Below are 20638 nucleotides of genomic sequence, written 5' to 3' on the forward strand. Positions count from 1 at the left end.
CCCAGGCTGGTGCACAATGGTGCAATCTTGGCTCACTGCAGCCTCAACCTCCTGGGATCGAATGATCCTCCCACCTCAGCCTCCCAAGTAGCTGGGACCACAGACGTGCACCACCACACCTGGCTAATTTTTGTATTTTTTGTAGAGACAGTGTTTTGCCATGTTGCCCAGACCAGTCTTGAACTCCTGATCTCAAACAATTCGCCCACCTCCACCTTCCATGTAATCCCAGCACATAATCCCGTGCTGGGATTACAGGCATGCAGCACCACGCGCGACCCAGGGTCATATATTTTAGCTGGTTGCTCTGTACCTTGAGTTTCATTTCATATGTAGATTTCCCCCTCCATTTCTTCTTCTTCTTTTTTTTTCCCCCTAGAAATGTGTTTGTTGAAGGAACCAGACTATTTGTTCTGTAGCACTTTGCTCCTCAAAGTGTGGTCCCTGGACCAACCAGCAGTATCAGCGTCACCTGGGAGCTTGTCAGAGCTGCAGGATCTTTAGCTGGGTCTAGTCGTGGGCACCTGCAGTTCCAGCTACTCTGGAGGCTGAGGCAGGAGGATCACCTGAGTCTGGGAGGCAGAGGTTGTAGTGAGCTATGATAGTGCCACTGCACTCCAGCCTGGGTGACAGAGCGAGACCTTGCTTCTTTTTAAAAAAATTAAAATGGGCCAGGCGTGGTGGCTCACGCCTGTAATCCCAGCACTTTGGGAGGCTGAGGCAGGCGGATCGCCTAAGGTCAGGAGTTCGAGACCAGCCTGGCCAACATGGCGAAACCTCATCTCTAGTAAAAATACTAAAATTAGCCTGGCATGGTGGCGGGCACCTCTAATCCCAGCTACTTGGGAGGCTGAGGCAGGAGAATCGCTTGAACATGGGAGGCGGAGGTTGCAGTGAGTTGAGATTACGCCACTGCACTCTCTAGCCTGAGTGACAGAGCGAGACTTCATCTCAAAAAAATAAATAAATAAAAATAAGTAAAATTAAATAAATGCAGAGTCTCAGACCCCTTCCCATGCCTGCCAAATCAGAATCTGCATTTTGACAGGATCCCAGGGGCTTCCTGTGCGTATTAAATCTGGAGAGGGCTGGCCTGGTTTCCCATAGCCTGGATCTGGCTGGTGCATTCCTGTGGTGGTGTTTTAACATTTTCCTTTGTCCCCCATATTTCCTGTAAACTGGGAGTTGGGTCCCGGGGTGCAATTAGATCAGGTTTGGTGTGGGCAGGACTGCTTCAGAGACAGTGTTGTTTGTGGAGGCAGAGGCTGCCTGGATGGGCTCCACTGGGAAGATGGGAGAGGGGCAAGACAGTCTGAGGACACTTCCTGGAATTTTTTGTTTTTATTTTTGTTTTGAGATAGGGTCTTGTTCTGTCACCTAGGCTGAAGTGCGGTGGTGCAATCATGGCTCACTGCAGCCTCGACCTCCCAGGATCAAGCGATCCTCTCATCTTAGCCTCCTGAGTAGCTGCAACTACAGATATGGACCACTACGCCTGGATAATTTTTTATGTTTTGTAGAGATGGGGTCTCACTATGTTGCCCAGGCTGCTCTTGAACTCTTAGGTTCAAGTGACCCTCCCACTTCAGCCTCCCAAAGTTCTAGGATTACAGGTGTGAGCCACCGCACTCTCTGGATTTTGAAGAATGAGTATGCTTGGGAGAAAGATGGGAAAGACATTCCCAGTGTGGGGTGTGATGTGTGCAGAGACAGATGACAGGTTGCTCTGGGAGAGTTGGAGGAGGTTGGCCTGGCTGGATCAGAGGTGGGACAGTCTAAGGGTGACCTCTGAGCCATTTTGGAGCCTCTAACGCCCAGATGAGGACCTGCAAATTGGCCCCAGAGTTTGAGGTCCAGAGTCAACCCTCCCTCCAGCCCACCCATTTCCTCACCTTGTCCTCTTCTCCTCTGCCAGGTGGAACCCAACACAAAGCTATTTCCTGCCGTCTTCGTCCTGCCCACCCACCAGAACGTCATCCAGTTTGAGCTGGGGAAGCAGAAGGTACAAGTGCAGTGATGGGGGCGCTAATGGGGCCAGGCTGAGGCAGGAGGTGTGGGGAGGCCAGGCGGGCAGAGCCACCAAAGGGGAGGGGGCAATCCAAGAGGTCTCCCTGGAAGTGGTGTGGTGGGACAGAGGGGGCTGGCCATCTTGACCCATGCGTGTCTCTCTGCCCTCAGAACATCATGCCGTTGTCAGCCGCCATGTTCCAAAGCGAGCGCAAGAACCCGGCCCCGCAGTGCCCACCGCGGCTGGAGATGCAGATGCTGATGCCAGTGTCCTGGAGCCGCATGCCCAACCACTTCCTGCAGGTGGAGACGAGGCGTGCCGGCGAGCGTCTGGGCTGGGCCGTGCAGTGCCAGGAGCCGCTGACCATGATGGCGCTGCACATCCCCGAGGAGAACCGGTCAGGGCCAGCCCAGCTATGCAGGGGTGGGCAGGTGTTGCAAGCCCTCTGGGGTCTGGGTCCCACTCAGTGCCCCTCCTCAACACAACCCCGGGATTCCAGACAACACCCCGGGAATCTCCAGACCTACCTCAGGGGACTTGGGCTCAGCTCAGACATCCCCAGATTACACCCCAGGGGGATTCAGACTCAACGCAGGAGCCTCTACGCCATCCCAGCGGACTGCAGGCCCACCCTAAGGGAACCCAGATAATACCCCACGGACCCAGACCCACTCCACAGGGCCCCAAACCCATCTCAGGGAGCCAGACCCACATCAACACCCCAGGGGGCCCCAAGTATACCCCAGGATCCCTGGACATGATTCAGGGAGGCTTGGATGCACCCTAGTCTCTTGGGCATATGCAGGGAAACTTTAAGAAGAATCCCGTGGAGATCTCAAACCCACCCCAGGGGACCCAGACACACCTAGGGCCACAAATGCGTTCACATGGATGGCAGGGTTACTCTTAAGAACTCTGAACATGGCCAGGCACAGTGTCTCACACCTGTAATCCCAACACTTTGGGAGGCTGAGGCAGGCAGATCGCCTGAGGTCAGGAGTCTCTACTAAAAATACAAAAATTAGCCAGCTGTGGTGGTGTGCACCTGTCGTCCCAGCTACTTGGGAGGCTGAGGCATGAGAATTGCTTAAACCCAGGAGGCGGAGGTTGCATTGAGCGCCACTGCACTCCAGCCTGGGCAATGGAGCAAGATGCCATCTCAAAAAATAGAACTCTGAACGTGGGAGGGATCCCAGACTGACCCAGGAGGCTTCTGACATGCCTCTTTCTTTCTTTCCTTCCTTCCTGCCTCCCTCCCTCCCTCCCTTCCTTCCTTCCTTTATTCATTCATCCATCCAACAAATAGCTCTGGGTGCCTCCTATGTGCTGGGTAGCATTCCAGGCTGGAGCCACCAAGCCCCTGTGAAGTGACATTCTAGTAGTGCTTGTACAGAACTCAGGATGCTCGGACATGCCCAAGGGGACCCAGAGTCATCCCCAGGGCCCCAGACACACCCATTAATTAATTTATTCATTCAACAAATATTTATGGGTACAGTGGCTCATGTTTGTAATCTAAGCACTTCAGGAGGCTGAGGAGGAGGGAGGGTTGCTTGAGGCCAGGGGTTTGAAACCACCAGGAAGCATAGTGAGAACCCGTCTCCACATTTTTTTTTCTTTTTAATTAGCTTGGCTTGGTGGCACACACATGTAGTCTCAGCTACTTGGGAGGCTGAGGCAGGAGGATTGCTTAAGCCCAGGAGTTCAAGGCTGCAGAGCTAGGATCGCACCACTGCACTCTAGCCTGGGCAACAGAGCAAGACCCCATCACTAAACAACAACAACAACAACAAATGCTAAGCACTTTACTATGTGCTAGGTGTGGTTTTAGGTGCTGGGAATATAACAAACAAAAGCAAAAACAAAACAGGCAGAAATGTCCTGCCCTTGGAATTTACATTCTAGTGGCACTCAAACACAACTAGTGTACTCAGACATGCCAGAGGGGGGTTCAAACCCAATCTGGGGGCCCAAACACATCTTGGGAACATCAGATGTTCTACATGGACTCTCAGACTCTTACAAAGTCCCAGACCATCCCAGGGACCCCAGAGGTATGCCAGGGGCCCCCAGATCCCTTAGGGACTTCCAGAACCATTGAAAAACTCCTAGACCCAGCTCCACTTCCCTCACAGAACCCTAAGCTAGGAGGCCACTGGAACTCCCTGCTGCAGGCTTCGACACTCATCTAAGCATCTCTGCCTTTCTGGGGTCTGTGTCTCTGTCTCCCATCTTCTCCCAGGATGGGTGAATTGATAGATGGAATGGTAGGGGTTTGAAGGAAAGACGAATGAATAAATGGGTGGGTAATGATAAAGGAAATGGAGGAAGAGATGGTGGCTGGACGGATGCAGGAGGCTCATTCATCTGTCCCTGTCTGTTTCCTACCTCTGCTGCAGGTGCATGGACATCCTGGAGCTGTCGGAGCGCCTGGACCTGCAGCGCTTCCACTCGCACACCCTGCGCCTCTATCGCGCTGTGTGCGCCCTGGGCAACAATCGCGTGGCGCACGCTCTGTGCAGCCACGTAGACCAGGCTCAGCTGCTGCACGCCCTGGAGGACGCGCACCTGCCAGGCCCACTGCGCGCAGGCTACTATGACCTCCTCATCAGCATCCACCTCGAAAGTGCCTGCCGCAGCCGCCGCTCCATGCTTTCTGAATACATCGTGCCCCTCACGCCTGAGACCCGCGCCATCACGCTCTTCCCTCCTGGAAGGAGCACAGAAAATGGTCACCCCCGGCATGGCCTGCCGGGAGTTGGAGTCACCACTTCGCTGAGGCCCCCGCATCATTTCTCGCCCCCCTGTTTCGTGGCCGCTCTGCCAGCTGCTGGGGCAGCAGAGGCCCCGGCCCGCCTCAGCCCCGCCATCCCGCTGGAGGCCCTGCGGGACAAGGCACTGAGGATGCTGGGGGAGGCGGTGCGCGACGGTGGGCAGCACGCTCGCGACCCCGTCGGGGGCTCCGTGGAGTTCCAGTTTGTGCCTGTGCTCAAGCTTGTGTCCACCCTGCTGGTAATGGCTTCCTCCTGCTTCTCTCTGTCCCATTCTTCTCCCACATTCCCAAAACTCCAGAGATACATGCATCAATCCTCCTGTATTTATGCATCCAACCACCCATTCATTCCCTCCTCTATACATCCATCCACCTTTCTTTTTATTATTATTATTTTTTTTTTTTTCGAGATGGAGTCTCACTCTGTCGCCCAGGCTGGAGTGCAGTGGCGCAATCTCAGCTCACTGCAACCTCCGCCTCCCGGGTTCAAGAAATTCTCCTGCCTCAGCCTCCCGAGTAGCGGGGACTACAGGCATATGCCACCATGCCTGGCTAATATTTGTATTTTCAGTAGAGACTGCTGTCACCATGTTGGCCAGGCTGGTCTCAAACTCCTGACCTCATGATCTGCCCACCTTGGCCTCCCAAAGTGCTGGGATTACAGGCGTGAGCCACCTCGACCGGCCTCCATCCACTTTTCTATGTATCCTTCCACCATCTCCCTATCCTTCATTCACCTTTCCCTCCATCTGCTCACCTGTCATCTCTTTATGTTTATTCATCTCTTCTTTCTTCCTATTCATCTATCCAACCAACCATCATTCATCCATCCATCAATCCATCAGTCCTCCACCTGCCTTTCCATCCACCCATTCATCCTATGCATTCATGTGTATAGATCATCTTTCCATCAACAAGTCCATCTGCCTTTCTATCCTTTTGTTCTCCACCCACTCCATTCATTCATTCATGTACCCATTTATCCAAGTTTCAATCTATTTGCCCATCCATCTTTTCATTCATTCATACAGCAGTCCATCCACCATTCCATCTGTTCATCTACCCGCCTACCCATTTATGTATTAATCTATCTTTCCTTCCATAGGTCCAATAATCATCTCCTCCCACCTATGCGTCCATCCATACCTACATCCACAGATCCATCCATTCCTCCATTTCCCACCTACCCTTCATCCATCCATCCATCCATCTCTCCATTCATATGTACGTACACCCATCCACCTACCCACAAATCCATTTAGCCATCCACATCCATCCATCTACCCATTCCCTATCCTTCTATCCATCCCTTGTATCACGTACCCTGTTATTCATAGATCCATCTAACTATTCATTTATATATCCATCTTTTTGGCTTTGTGTGTTTGTTTGTTTTGAGATGAAGTCTTGCTCTGTCACCCAGGCTGAAGAGTGCAGTGGAGCAATCTCGGCTCACTGCAACCTCCGCTTCCCATGTTCAAGTGATTCTCCTGCCTCAGCCTCCCAAGTAGCTGGGATTACAGGTGCCCGCCACAATGCCCGGCTAATTTTTGTATTTTTAATAGAGACGGGGTTTCACCATGTTGACCAGGCTGGTCTTGAACTCCTGACCTCGTGATCCACCCACCTCGTCCTCCCAAAGTGCTGGAACTATAGGCGTGAGCCACCGTGTCCAGGCAAGACAGGGTCTCACTCTGTCACCCAGGCTGGAATGCAATGGCACAATAATGGCTCACTGTAGCCTCAACCTTCTGGGCTTAAGCAATCCTTCTACCTCAGCCTCCTGAATAGCTGGGACTACAGGTGTGCACTACCATGCCCAGCTAAATTTTAAATTTTTTGTAGAGGTGGAGTCTCGCTAGTTTGCCCAAGCTGGTCTTGAACTCCTGGGCTCAAGCAGTTCTCCCACCTTGGCCTCCCAGTGTTGGGATTACAGGCAGGAGACACTCTGCTCAGCCTAATTTTGTTTTTATTTATTATTTTTTATTTTATTTTATTGTGGAAGAGACAGGGTCATGCCCAGGCTAGAATGCAGTGGCATGATTTTAGCCCACTGCAGTCTCAAACTCTTGGGTTCAAGTGGTCATCTTGCCTCAGCCTCCCGAAGTACTGTGATTACAGGTGTGAGCCACCACACCTGGCCCCAGCTTTTCGTACACAAACCTATCCAGCCATGTGGCCAACCATCCCCCCCCACCCTCATGGCGATTCACTAATTTATCTATTTATCCACATATTCATTTACTTCCTCATGCATCTATCAACCCATCCATCACCTACCCACCTACCTATACATCATTTATCCTTCTCTCATCCATCCACCCATCATCTCTTCCTCCATCATTTCCTTCATCTCTCCATCATCATCCACTTATTCATCTTTCCTTCAAACCTCTACCATTCCAACTCTCGATTCATCCAGCCAGCCATTCAGTCCTCCGTCCATTCATCCATCTCTCTCTCTCCCCTGCACTCTTCTTCCCTTTCGTCTACTCCCTCTTTACTTCCATATGTTAGCATCTTTTAAACTTTAATTTAATTAATTTATTTTTTTGAGACAGACTCTCCCTCTGTCATGCAGGCTGTAGTGCAGTGGCATAATATCAGCTCCCTGCAACCTCTGCCTCCCAGGTTCAAGTCATTCTCTTGCCTCAGCCTCCTGAGTAGCTGGGAATACAGGTGTGCACCACCACACCCAGCTAATTTTTTTTGTATTTTTGTAGAGACGGGGTTTCACCATGTTGGCCAGGCTGGTCTCGAACTCCTGGCCTCAAGTGATCCGCCCGCCTTGGTCTCCCAAAGTGCTGGGATTACAGGTGTGAGCCTTGCCTCATGTGTTAGCATCTTCATTATGTTGACTGAGAGCTGGTGTATGCTGGGAGCTATGCAGGCGTAGGGTGTGTCCTGGGCCAGAGGACACAGCACATGCTTAGGCTTGGGAGAAAGGACACTCACCTGTGATGGGAGAGGCACTCATATTTGGCTCTGTGGTCTGGGCTGTGTGGGTGGGACACAGGGTGTGGATCTCGGTGGATCTTAATGAGGGTGGATGGCAAGGCGGGGGATGCCAAGGTGGGGGACGCCATACCTACTGTGGGAGAAATTGGATCAGCCAATACAGGAATGATTGGCATGTGCATGAGGGGCAGGTCTGGAGAGTGAGGCCAGGGCCTGATGATGGAGGCACTTGCAGGCCACAGTGAAGAACCGAGACTTTGTCCTGTAGGTGATGGGCATCTTCGGCGATGAGGATGTGAAACAGATCTTGAAGATGATTGAGCCTGAAGTCTTCACTGAGGAAGAAGAGGAGGAGGAGGAGGAAGAGGAAGAGGATGAAGAGGAAGATGAGGAGGAGAAGGAGGAGGATGAGGAGGAAACAGCACAGGAAAAGGAAGATGAGGAAAAAGAGGAAGAGGAGGCAGCAGAAGGGGAGAAAGAAGAAGGCTTGGAGGAAGGGCTGCTCCAGATGAAGTTGCCAGAGTCTGTGAAGTTACAGGTGGGCTGCTGCTTCCTGCTTTTCGGCCTCTGTCCGTCTGGGCTGGGAGACACAGGGTAGGTGGGATATGAGTCTGGACTTCATCCTCAGGCAGTGGGGAGCTGTGGAAATGCATATGGCAGTGAGCAATGCCGACTTGGAAAGATCTCTGTTTTCCATGGAGATGAGACCATGGAGAAGGCAGTCTTTTTTGTTTGTTTTTTCAGATAGAATTTTGCTCTGTCGCCCAGGCTGGAATACAGTGGTGCAATCTCGGCTCACTGTAACCTCCGCCTCCCGGGTTCAAGCAATTCTCCTGCCTCAGCCTCCTGAATAGCTGGGATCACAGGCATGCACCACCATGCCCAGCTAATTTTTTGTATTTTTAGTAGAGATGGGGTTTCGCCATGTTGGCCAGGCTGGTCTCGAACTCCTGACCTCATGTGATCCACCCGCCTCGGCCTCCCAAAGTGCTGGGATTACAGGTGTGAGCCACCGTGCCTGGTGAAGGCAGGCTTAAGGTTCCAGGCAGGAAATGATTTTGGCTGGACCTGGGCAGGGCCATGGAGAGGGGAGAGAAAGCAAGAGAAGTTTCAAGGAAGTCCTGATGATCTCACCTCCAACTCTCCTCCCGCACGGGTATCCTTCCACAGATGTGCCACCTGCTGGAGTATTTCTGTGACCAAGAGCTGCAGCACCGTGTGGAGTCCCTGGCAGCCTTTGCGGAGCGCTATGTGGACAAGCTCCAGGCCAACCAGCGGAGCCGCTATGGCCTCCTCATAAAATCCTTCAGCATGACCGCAGCAGAGACTGCAAGACGCACCCGCGAGTTCCGCTCCCCACCCCAGGAACAGGTCACCTGACCCTTGACACTGGCCACTTTTACTGTCTAAACCCCAACCTCAACATCTCCTAACTCTCATCACAGAGGACCCTCAACCTCTAAACCCGTGCTTGACCCCTGACCCTAGTGATACATTTATCTCCTACTCTCTGAACCAACCTGACCTCTGAGTCACCTCAGACTGATGCTGACTCTTTTCAAACCTCTGGCCCTAGTCTCCCAAATAGTCTTCATTAACTCACACTTCGACTCATGACCTTAGACACGGACTAACAATTGCATCTTCTATCTCTGATCTCAGAGTTCCTGCTTTGGGAATCTCACACCCTCATTCTAACCTTTGACGCTCCCCTAGATCAATATGCTATTGCAATTCAAAGATGGTACAGATGAGGAAGACTGTCCTCTCCCTGAAGAGATTCGACAGGATTTGCTTGACTTTCATCAAGACCTGCTGGCACACTGTGGTAAGGAGTGGGGATCAGAGAGTCCTCCCCATGCCAACTTTCTCTTGAGACCTCTCCAGAAGTTTCCCTAAGATTTCCTGACCTTAACCCTCTACAGTATTGGTGCTATGTAACTGTTGGTTGAATGAATGAATGAGTGAATGAATGAATGTGTTAGTGAACAGTTAGATAATGCGTGGAAGGATATGTTTATATGGGTATTTGGGTGATGGCTATAAGCCAGATAAATGAATGGGTATGTGAATTGATGGATAGAAGAAGTGGGTAAAAAATGGCTGGCTGGATAGATGGATGGATGAAGAGAAGGATGGATGGATGGTTGAGAACTGGGTGGAGCGATGGCTGGCTGGGTGGAAGGACAGATGGATGACCTCCATAGTTTCTGATGAGAAGTCTCTTATTGAGATTCCCTTACACATGATGCATTATTTTTCCTTGGCTGACTTTTAAGATTTTCTCTTTGTCTTTGCCTTTCAACAATTTAGTATGACATGTCTAGGTGTAGAGCTCTTTGAATTTATCCTGTTGGAAGTTTGTTGAGTTTCTTGGATATATACTTACTTTTTATCAAAGTTGGAATATTTTTGACAATTATTTATTCAAATACCTTTCTGCCCCTTTCCTCTTCCTCTGGGACTCTCATTATGCATATATTGGTACACTTGATGGCATCCCACAGGTCTCTGAGGCCTTCTTTCATTTTGCTTTTTTTTTTTTTTTTTTTAAACGGTCTCACTCTGTCACCCAGCAGGAGTGCAGGGGCACAATCTTAGCTCACTGCATCCTCTGCCTCCTGGGCTCAAGCCATCCTCCTACCTCAGCCTCCCAAGTAGCTGGGAGAACAGGTGTGTGCTACCACGTCTGGCTGATTTTTTAAATTTTTTATAGAGTCACGGTTTTGCCATATTGCCCAGGCTGGTCTTGAACTCCTGGGCTCAAGCAATTTGCATGCCTGGGCCTCCCAAAGTGCTGGATTACAGGTGTCAGCCACCGCACCTGGCCCATTTTTCTTCATTCTTTTACTTTTCTGTTCTTCAGGCTAGACAATCTCTATGTCCTACCTTCAAGTTCACTGACTGTTTCTCCTATCAGCTCTAATATGCTGTTGAACCCCCCTCTAGTAATTTTTTATTTCAGTTATTTTATTTTTCAACTCCAGAATTTCTATATTTTAACAGTCTGCCTTTTTATTAGTATTCACTACTGGATAAGTCACTATTATGATATTTCCTTTTGATTCTTCAGACATGGTTTCCTTTAGTTCTTTGAACATATTTGCAAAATTGATTTAAAAGATAAATGTTTGATAGAATGAATAAATGAACAAATACATAAACATATAAAGAAGTAAATGAGGCCAGGGGTGGTGGCTCATGCCTGTAATCCCAGCATTTTGGGAGGCTGAGGTGAGTGGATTGCTTGAGCTCAGGAGTTCAAAACCAGCCTGGGCAACATGGCAGGACCCCCATCTCTACAGAAAAAGATACAAAATTAACAAGGCATGGTGGCATACACCTGTAGTCCCAGCTACTCAGGAGGCTGAGGTAGGAGGATGGCTTGAGCCTAGGAGGCAGAGGTTGCAGTGAGTTGAGATCATACTACTGCTCTCCACTGCAACCGAGCAAGACACTGTCTCAAAAAAAAAAAAAGGAAATGAAAAACTCCATGCATGCATGCACAAATGCACAAATGAATAAGTGAGTGTGTGAGCAGGTGAATAAGCAAACTGATGAATGACATTTCCCCCATTCTTGACCACTTCCAGGAATTCAGCTGGATGGAGAGGAGGAGGAACCAGAGGAAGAGACCACCCTGGGCAGCCGCCTCATGAGCCTGTTGGAGAAAGTGCGGCTGGTGAAGAAGAAGGAAGAGAAACCTGAGGAGGAGCGGTCAGCAGAAGAGAGCAAACCCCGTGAGGACTGGGGTCACCGGGGAGAGGGCAGGGGTGGGGTGGGCAGCCCCATGCCCGGGGAACCTCTGTGTCCCAAAGAGGGCATGAGGACAGATGCAAGGGAGGGGTAGATACGCAGGAGTGAGAGGGGAAGAGTGGTGGGCAAACTGGAAGCAGGCGCGGTGGCTCACGCCTGTAATCCCAGCACTTTGGGAGGCTGAGGCGGGTGGATCACTTGAGGTCAGGAGTTCAAGACCAGCCTGGCCAACATGGTGAAACCCCCTTCTCCACTAAAAATATAAAAATTAGCTGGGTGTGGTGGTGCATGCCTGTAATCCCAGCTACTTGGAGACTGAGGCATGAGAATTGCTTGAATGAAGGAGGTGGGGGTTGCAGTGAGCCCACATTGCGCCACTGCACTCCAGCCTGGGTGACAGAGCAAGACTCTGTCTCAAAAAAAAAAAAAAACAAAGATGCATGCTGGAGGTTTGCCTCCAGAGATGGGGGCTGTAGAACGTGTGTGTTGGACCAGGGTGACACAGCCTACCAGCCTAGTGGCAAACCTCTAACCAAGGGATGGCGGCAACCCTGAACCACTGTGGCTTCCGTGGCCTTGCGGCTTCTGTTTTCTTTCTTGATGAGAGGATTACCATGCTGAGGGATTAGACAAGCAGCTATCATTAATGTTGGGCCAATGTGTTATTTTGCAAATTGTATATTAGCCACATCTAACAAGGACGGATTTCCTGACGTTGGTACAGGTTTTATCCCGCAACATTCAGGAAACTTTTATGGGGCCAACTATGGGCCAGGCACTGTTACCAGGGCTGGGAAATACAGCCGAGGGGGGAAAGTCAAAGCCCCTGCCCACGAGTTTAGATTTTTTCTATTTTTTTTTTTCTTTTTGAGGCAGGGTCTTGCTGTGTCGCCTAGGCTAGAGTGCAGTGGTGTGATCTTGGCTCACTGCAACCTCCGCCTCCTGGGTTCAAGCAATTCTCCTGCTTCAGCCTCCGGAGTAGCTGGGATTACAGGCGCGCAGCACCATGCCTGGCTAATTTTTGTATTTTTAGTAGAGACGGGGCTTCACCATGTTGGCCAGGCTGGTCTCAAACTCCTGACCTCAGGTGATCCACCCACCTCGGCCTCCCGAAGTGCGGGGATTACGGATGTGAGCCACTGCGCCCGGCCAAATCCACAGTATTTTTATAGAACAAGTGGGATTGTGACATGTGCCTTCAAAGGTGCATGGCGAAGTGCTTCTGGTCAGCTCTGCTATCTTGCAGTTGTACAGTTTATTATTCCTGTTGAAATTTTTAGGAAGCCCTTGTGGGCTGGATATTAGGGCGAACAGAACAGAGAGATGCTTGGGTGAATAGAAAAAAGTTTGCCCGGCTGGGCACAGTGGCTCACACCTATAACCCTAGCCCTTTGGGAGGGCACAGTAGCAGGATCACTTGAGCCCGGGAGTTCGAGGCTGAAGTGAGCTGTGATCGCACCACTGCATCCTAGCCTGGGCAACAGAGCAAGACACTGTCTCTAAAAGAAAAAAAGGAAAACAATCTGCTAGAATCTGCCTGCTCCCAGCAGGTGGAGGGCGGGGGTGGTAGTAACTGGGAAAAATTCTGGAACAGGGGGCCCCTTCCACATTGTTCTGGTCCAAGGCCCCGTGTGCCGACCTGCCCTGCATGGTGCTCCTAAGCCTTGTGTTGCCTCCTTCCCAGGGTCCTTGCAGGAGCTGGTGTCCCACATGGTGGTGCGCTGGGCCCAAGAGGACTTCGTGCAGAGCCCTGAGCTGGTGCGGGCCATGTTCAGCCTCCTGCACCGGCAGTACGACGGGCTGGGTGAGTTGCTGCGTGCCCTGCCGCGGGCGTACACCATCTCGCCATCCTCTGTGGAAGACACCATGAGCCTGCTCGAGTGCCTCGGCCAGATCCGCTCGCTGCTCATCGTGCAGATGGGCCCCCAGGAGGAGAACCTCATGATCCAGAGCATCGGGTGAGACACCGCCCTGCCCCCTTACTTTGCATATCCCCTTGGGTAATGAATGCCCTCAGGATACAATAACACTCCCTTCCCCAACTAATGGCCCATCCTCTGGGTGATCTCAGTCTCTCGGTGGCTAGCTCACCTCCTGGGTAATGTCTCCTTCCCTTATCTCTCCACCCTCCGTGGTAGCAGCTCCGCTTGCTGTGTGACTCTCAGCAGGACGTTCCCCACCCCCCACCTTTTTTTTTTTTTTTGTAAGACTGAGTCTCACTCTGTTACCCAGGCTGGAGTGCAATGGTGCAATCTTGGCTCACTGCAACCTCCACCTCGAAGGTTCAAGCAATTCTCCTGTCTCAGCCTCCCAAGTAGCTGGGATTACAGGCATGCACCACCATGCCTGGCTAATTTTTTATATTTAGTAGAGACAGGGTTTTACCATGTCGATCAGACTAGTCTCGAACTCCTAACCTCAGGTGATCCACCCGCCTCAGCCTCCCAAAGTGCTGGGATTAGAGACGTGAGCCACGGCACCCGGCTGAGGTTTACCCTTTTTGAGCTTCAGTTCCCTCATCTGTAAAACCGGGTAGAGCCAAGCCTACTCTGAAGGGTTGTGCTGTGGCTTCAGCGAGCTCATGTGAATAATAATAATTATGGTAGCAGTATTGAGCACTCAGTGTCAAATATATCTCATTCACACAGTAAACATTTATTAAGCACCTACTGCATGCCAGGCATTTCTAGGTGTTTTTGAGACAGGGCCTCACTCTGTTGCCCAGGCTAGAGTGCAGTGGCCCAATCATAGCTCACTGCAGCCTCAACTTCCTGGGCTCAAGCGATCCTCCTGCCTCAGCCTCCTGAGTAGCTGGGACTACAGACACACACCACCATGCCCAGCTAATTTGTAAATTTTTTTGTAGAGGCAGGGTCTTGCTATGTTGCCCGGGCTGGTCTTGGACTCCTGGGCTCAAGTGATCCTCCTGCCTTGGCCTCCCAAAGGGCTGGAATTACAAGGCATAAGCCATCATGCTGGGACAACATTTGACAAAGGGCAACATGGCAAAGATCTCTGCCCTAGAGGAGCCTGCCTTGGGTGCACACCTCAGTCTCCTTATGAGGGAAACAGGGACCCTTCCTCCCACAGTGGCTGTAGAAATTTTTATTTTTTTATTTTTTGAGATGGAGTCTTGCTCTGTTGCCAAGCCTGGAGTGCGCAATGTCTGCTCACTGCAACCTCCGCCTACCAGGTTGAAGCGATTCTCCCACCTCAGCCTCCTGCGTAGCTGGGATTATGGGTATGCGCCACCACGCCTGACTAATGTTTGTATTTTTAGTAGAAACGGGGTTTCACCTTGTTGGCCAGGCTGATCTCGAACTCCTGACCTCAAGTGATCCTCCAGCTTCGGCCTCCCAAAGTGCTGGGATTACACGTGTGAGCCACCGTGCCCGGCTGGCTGTAGGAATTGAGTGAATTCAGGTCTATAAAGGGGGTGGTGCTAGGCACAGAGTGAGAGGGTCAAGAATGCCAGCTGCTGTCACAGTGGTGGCTATGGCCCTCTCTGGACTTGGGCCCCTGGTGACCCGGCACACTCTGCCCATGCACAGGAACATCATGAACAACAAAGTCTTCTACCAACACCCGAACCTGATGAGGGCGCTGGGCATGCACGAGACAGTCATGGAGGTTATGGTCAACGTCCTCGGGGGCGGCGAGTCCAAGGTGAGGGCCCAGGCGGTTGCTGGGGAGCTCAGGGGAGGCAGCCACAGAGGGCAGGCCCTGACCGCCGGCCCACCCTGCCTGTCCCAGGAGATCCGCTTCCCCAAGATGGTGACAAGCTGCTGCCGCTTCCTCTGCTATTTCTGCCGCATCAGCCGGCAGAACCAGCGCTCCATGTTTGACCACCTGAGCTACCTGCTGGAGAACAGTGGCATCGGCCTGGGTGAGAACCCCCGAGCCCAGGGGCTGTCCCCCAGAACCCACTCCTGGCATCCCATCCAGGCCTGCCCCACTTTCCACCAGCTCACTCAGTCATTCAACAAACACTCCCTCTCAACTCTGGCTTTGGCCCTGTAATGAGTAATGCTGGGGACACAATAGTGACCTCAATAGTGACAGCCCAGAGTGGTCAGAGCTTGGATGAGGGAAGTACAGACCAGAGGAGGCACCTGATCCAGGTTGCAAAAAGGGTGGTCAGGGAGGGCTTCCCAGAGGAGGTGAGACAAGCAGGAGTGAGATGTTCTCCTCACCTCTCACCCCTGCAGGCATGCAGGGCTCCACGCCCCTGGACGTGGCTGCTGCCTCCGTCATTGACAACAATGAGCTGGCCCTGGCATTGCAGGAGCAGGACCTGGAAAAGGTGTGGAGGGCAGGGCTGGGCCCCGGGCCTAAGGGAGGAAATCGGGCCGCTACCCGGCTGCTTGGGACACCTGCTGTTCCGAACTCATTCTAGGGGGCAATTCTGGATGGTCCAGTGCCCAACCAGAAGGAGACTAATTTGCAGGGAGACAACAGCACCCAGTTGCTCATTCATGGGATGCTTCCTGGCTGTGGGCAGGTCCGCACTCCATGCTTCCCATCTGGGGGCAGGTCTGCAGTCTATGCTTCCAGGCTAGGAGCAGATCCACACTCTAGCTTCCTGGCTGGGGGCAGGTCCACAGTCTATGCTTCTGGGCTGGGGGCGGATCAGCACTCTAGCTTCCCGGCTGGGGGCTGATCCACAGTCTAGGCTTCCAGCTAGGTGGCCTTGGCACATTTCTTGGCTCTCTGAGCTTCCACTTCTGTGTACAGTGGTGAAATGCGTGGGCTCCAGAGTTCAGCAACTTTGCTTCTACTCGTCTCGCTCCCTGGCTGTGTAGCCTTAGATAAGTGACTTAGATTCTCCAGACCCCTGTTGTCTCATCTGTACAATGAATGTAGTCATAGAAACGACTTCATGGAGTCATTCTGAGGATTAAATGAGTTAATCCAGGAAAGCGTTTGTAAAGGGGCAGTCAGTAACGTTAGCTGCTGTTATATTATCATTCAACAAATATGTAGTGTTCACTTACCATATGCAAAGCAGTAGCAATATGACAGTCAAAAATCCCTGTCCGGCCAGGCAAAGTGGCTTACGTCTATAATCCCAGCACTTTGGGAGGCCAAGGCAGGAGGATCACTTAAGCTCAGGAGTTTAAGACCAGCCTGGACAATATAGGGAGGCCTTGTCTCTACAAAAAATACAAAAATTTAGGTGGGTGTAGTGGCACGTAACTGTAGTCCCAGCTACTCAGGAGGCTAAGGTGGGAGGATTTGATAGAGCCTGCGAGGCTGAGGCTGCAGTGAGCTATGATCACACCACTGCACTTCACCTGAGGGACAGAGCGAGACCCCTTAAAAAAAAAGTGGCCAGAGAAAGCTTCATTGAGAAAATGACATTTGTGTAAAGCTCTGAAGGAAGGTGACAGGTCAGGTGGGCCTCATGGGGAAGAGCATTCTAGGCAGCGGGAACAGCCAGTGCAAAGGCCCTGAGGCAGGAGCAAACCTCATAAGTTGGAGGAACAGCAGAGAGACAGCTGTGGCTGGAGCAGAGGCAGTGAGGGTGAGGGCAGGAGGTGACAGGTGGGTCATGTGGCATCTCATCGGTCACAACAAGGGCTCTGGCTTTTACCCTGAGTGAGAGGAGGCCAGGATTCTGAGCAGAGGAGGGACGTGACCTGACTCAGGTGTTCACAGGGTCCCTCTGGCTGTGTGTGGGGAACAGATCGAGGGGAAGGCAGAAGGACAGGAGCACAGGGAGGAGGCTCGTGTCGTGGTCCAGGTGGGAGACGAGGGTGGACAGAACCGCTACAGGAAAGGGGTCTGGATCCAGGCCCAAAGAGAAGGTTCTTGGATTTCATGCAAGAAATAATTCAGGGCGACTCCATAGAGTAAAGTGAAAGCAAGTTTATTAGGAAAGTAAGGGAATAAAAGAATAGCTCATCCATAGACAGAGCAGCCCCAAGGGCTGCTGGTTGCCCATTTTTATGTTATTTCTTGATGATATGCTAAACAAGGGATGGATTATTCATGCCTCCCCTTTCTAGACCATGTAGGGTAACTTCCTGACGTTGCCATGACAGTTTACAAATGCTGGTGGGAGTGCAGCAGTGAGGACGACTAGAGGTCTCTCTCGTTGCCATCTTGGTTTTGGTGGATTTTGGCTGGCTTCTTTACTGCAACCTGTTTTATCAGCAAGGACTTCATGACCTGTATCTTGTGCCAACCTTCTATCTCATTCTGTGACTTAGAATGCCTTAACCATCTGGGAATGCAGCCCAGTAGGTCTCAAGCTCCTGTTCAAGATGGAGTTGCTCTAGTTTACAGGCCTCTGACAGGACCAGGGCTAATTGGCCGAGGGATCAGAGCTGAACCAGACTGAGGAGCTACAGGGCAGGGCAGGGCAGGGCAGGGCAGGGCGGAGGGCTGAGCCCCAGGAGGAAGGTGGCATGGATCTGGTCTCTGGCTGAGCCCCTTCTGCCCCCAGGTTGTGTCCTACCTGGCAGGCTGTGGCCTCCAGAGCTGCCCCATGCTTGTGGCCAAAGGGTACCCAGACATTGGCTGGAACCCCTGTGGTGGAGAGCGCTACCTGGACTTCCTGCGCTTCGCTGTCTTCGTCAACGGTGAGGAGGGGGTGGCAGTGGCAGAGCGGGAAGTATGGAGTCACTGGTCACACACCTCCCTCGAGATGACTGCTTGCACCCTGAGCCACAGGTGGGGTCCAGGCAGGAATCCATTCCAGCGGGCCTGGGGCTGGCAGAGGCCTGTGTTACCCCTGGAGGTGTTGGGTCCTGCGGCTGGCAGTGTTGGATCCTGGGGCTCACAGGAGCCTGGTATTACCCCTAGAGGTGTTGGGTCCTGGGGCTGGCGGGAGCCTGGTGTTACCCCTGGAGGTGTTGGGTCCTGTGGCTGGCAGTGTTGGATCCTGGGGCTCGTGGGAGCCTGGTATTACCCCCAGAGGTGTTGGGTCCTGGGTCTGGAGGGAGCCTGGTGTTACCCCTGGAGGTGTTGGGTGTTACACCTGGAGGGAGCCTGGTGTTACCCCTGGAGGTGTTGGGTGTTACCCCTGGAGGTGTTGGATCCTGGGGCTCACAGGAGCCTGGTATTACCCCTAGAGGTGTTGGGTCCTGGGGCTGGCAGGGGCCTGGTGTTACTCTTGGAGGTGTTGGGTGTTACCCCTAGAGGTGTTGGGTCCTGGGGCTCTCAGGAGCCTGGTATTACCCCTAGAGGTGTTGGGTCCTGGGGCTGGATGGGACCTGTGTTACCCCTGGAGGTGTTGGGTCCTGGGGCTGCATGGGGAGGTCTCAGATGGTGGCTCATGAGACCCCCTTTCCCCACGCGGGTGGCCAGGCGAGAGCGTGGAGGAGAACGCCAATGTGGTGGTGCGGCTGCTCATCCGGAAGCCTGAGTGCTTCGGACCCGCCCTGCGGGGTGAGGGTGGCTCAGGGCTGCTGGCCGCCATCGAAGAGGCCATCCGCATCTCCGAGGACCCTGCGAGGGATGGCCCAGGCATCCGCAGGGACCGGCGGCGCGAGCAGTGAGTCTCCCAGCCCCCTCCTCAATAGGGCAACGCGCCCTCCCTGGCCCCTGGCTGCCTCCCCAACCCACCCACCTTCCCTGTAGCTTCGGTGAGGAACCGCCTGAAGAAAACCGGGTGCACCTGGGACACGCCATCATGTCCTTCTATGCCGCCTTGATCGACCTGCTCGGACGCTGTGCGCCAGAGATGCATGTAAGACCCTGAGCCAGGGCAGGATGGAAAGGGAGGGCAGGCACAGCCGCCTTGAACGCCTCATGCAGGCACTCGGTGACACAGAGTGAGCTCCCATACATGGGTGGTCCTGGACTAGCAATGTTGGGGACACAACAGTGACCAAGACAGCCCCAGGGCCTGGTCTCACAGAGCTCCCAGTCCAGTGGGGGAGACAGACAGTGACACCCAGAGTGGTCAGGGCTGGGATGGGGGAGCACAGGAAGAGGGGTTGGGGCTGGGATGGCGGGGCACATGGAGAGGACTCAGGATGGGGATGGGGGACACAGGGAGAGGGGTCGGGGCCAGGATGAGGGGTCGCAGGGAGAGGGGTCAGGATGAGGTTGGGGGGAACAAGGAGAGAGGTCGGGACTGGGGTCGGGGGGCACAGGCAGAGGAACGAGGGCTGGAAACTCTAGACAGCCTCCTGAGAAAGAGGCCTGCTCTACCCTCCTGTGTGGTAAGGGAGGGAGCAGAGCAGTCACTGAGTGGGGCACCAGCGCCTGATGAGTGCCCCTCTCCCTCCCCCCATTCCCCAGCTAATCCAAGCCGGCAAGGGTGAGGCCCTGCGGATCCGCGCCATCCTCCGCTCCCTTGTGCCCTTGGAGGACCTTGTGGGCATCATCAGCCTCCCACTGCAGATTCCCACCCTGGGCAAAGGTGCGGAGGGCATGGAACTTGGCAAAGGAGTGATGCTGGGGAGGGAGCCGCTGGGTCCGCAGGACATCCCCGAACCCACCCTCCCTGCCTGCAGACGGGGCTCTGGTGCAGCCAAAGATGTCGGCATCCTTCGTGCCGGACCACAAGGCGTCCATGGTGCTTTTCCTGGACCGTGTATATGGCATCGAGAACCAGGACTTCTTGCTGCACGTGCTGGACGTGGGGTTCCTGCCCGACATGAGGGCAGCCGCCTCGCTGGACACGGTGAGCAGCCCTGCCCAGCCTGGCCACCCTCCCTACCTCCACAGAGGGACAGAAGATGGGTCACGGTAGAGCAGCAGCAGCTGCTTTTGTTTTTCTTGGGATTGTGGACATATCATAATCCCCAATAACATCATCAAGATAGAAAATGAAATCCAAGAAACACTGAATTCCGATGAAGGGTGAGTAGGAATCTCCATGACCTCCAGTTATAAGAAATCATCATTTGAGGCCAGGCATGGTGACTCACGCCTGTAATCCCAGCACTTTGGGGGGCCGAGGCAAGCGGATCACAAGGTCAGGAGTTTGAGACCAGCCTGACCAACATGGTGAAACCGCATCTCTACTAAAAATACAAAAATTAGCCAGGTGTGGTGGCGCACACTTGTAATCCCAGCTATTCAGGAGGCTGAGGCAGGAGAATCACTTGAACCGGGGAGGCAGAGATTGCGGTGAGCCAAGATCGTGCCGCTGCACTCCAGCCTGGCGATAGAGCGAGACTCCATCTCAA

The 20638-nt window shown here is 53.0% G+C and overlaps 1 protein-coding gene across 2 annotated transcripts in view; it reads left to right on the forward strand.

The window, feature by feature from the left end:
- Window positions 1-20638, forward strand: part of RYR1 (ryanodine receptor 1) — a 155728-nt gene that overhangs the window by 47464 nt on the left and 87626 nt on the right. For both annotated transcript variants that reach the window (XM_054462589.2, XM_054462590.2), the window contains exons 32-47: window positions 1916-2002; window positions 2179-2405; window positions 4408-5020; window positions 8008-8277; window positions 8910-9110; window positions 9456-9567; window positions 11333-11479; window positions 13180-13453; window positions 15047-15161; window positions 15249-15381; window positions 15704-15798; window positions 17944-18079; window positions 18807-18993; window positions 19080-19188; window positions 19746-19866; window positions 19961-20130. In XM_054462589.2, coding sequence (XP_054318564.2) covers window positions 1916-2002; window positions 2179-2405; window positions 4408-5020; window positions 8008-8277; window positions 8910-9110; window positions 9456-9567; window positions 11333-11479; window positions 13180-13453; window positions 15047-15161; window positions 15249-15381; window positions 15704-15798; window positions 17944-18079; window positions 18807-18993; window positions 19080-19188; window positions 19746-19866; window positions 19961-20130 — 2997 coding nt within the window. The remainder of the gene's footprint in view (window positions 1-1915; window positions 2003-2178; window positions 2406-4407; window positions 5021-8007; window positions 8278-8909; window positions 9111-9455; window positions 9568-11332; window positions 11480-13179; window positions 13454-15046; window positions 15162-15248; window positions 15382-15703; window positions 15799-17943; window positions 18080-18806; window positions 18994-19079; window positions 19189-19745; window positions 19867-19960; window positions 20131-20638) is intronic.

The sequence above is a fragment of the Pongo pygmaeus genome, chromosome 20, assembly GCF_028885625.2.
Source record: "Pongo pygmaeus isolate AG05252 chromosome 20, NHGRI_mPonPyg2-v2.0_pri, whole genome shotgun sequence".
In the NCBI taxonomy this organism is placed as follows: domain Eukaryota; kingdom Metazoa; phylum Chordata; class Mammalia; order Primates; family Hominidae; genus Pongo; species Pongo pygmaeus.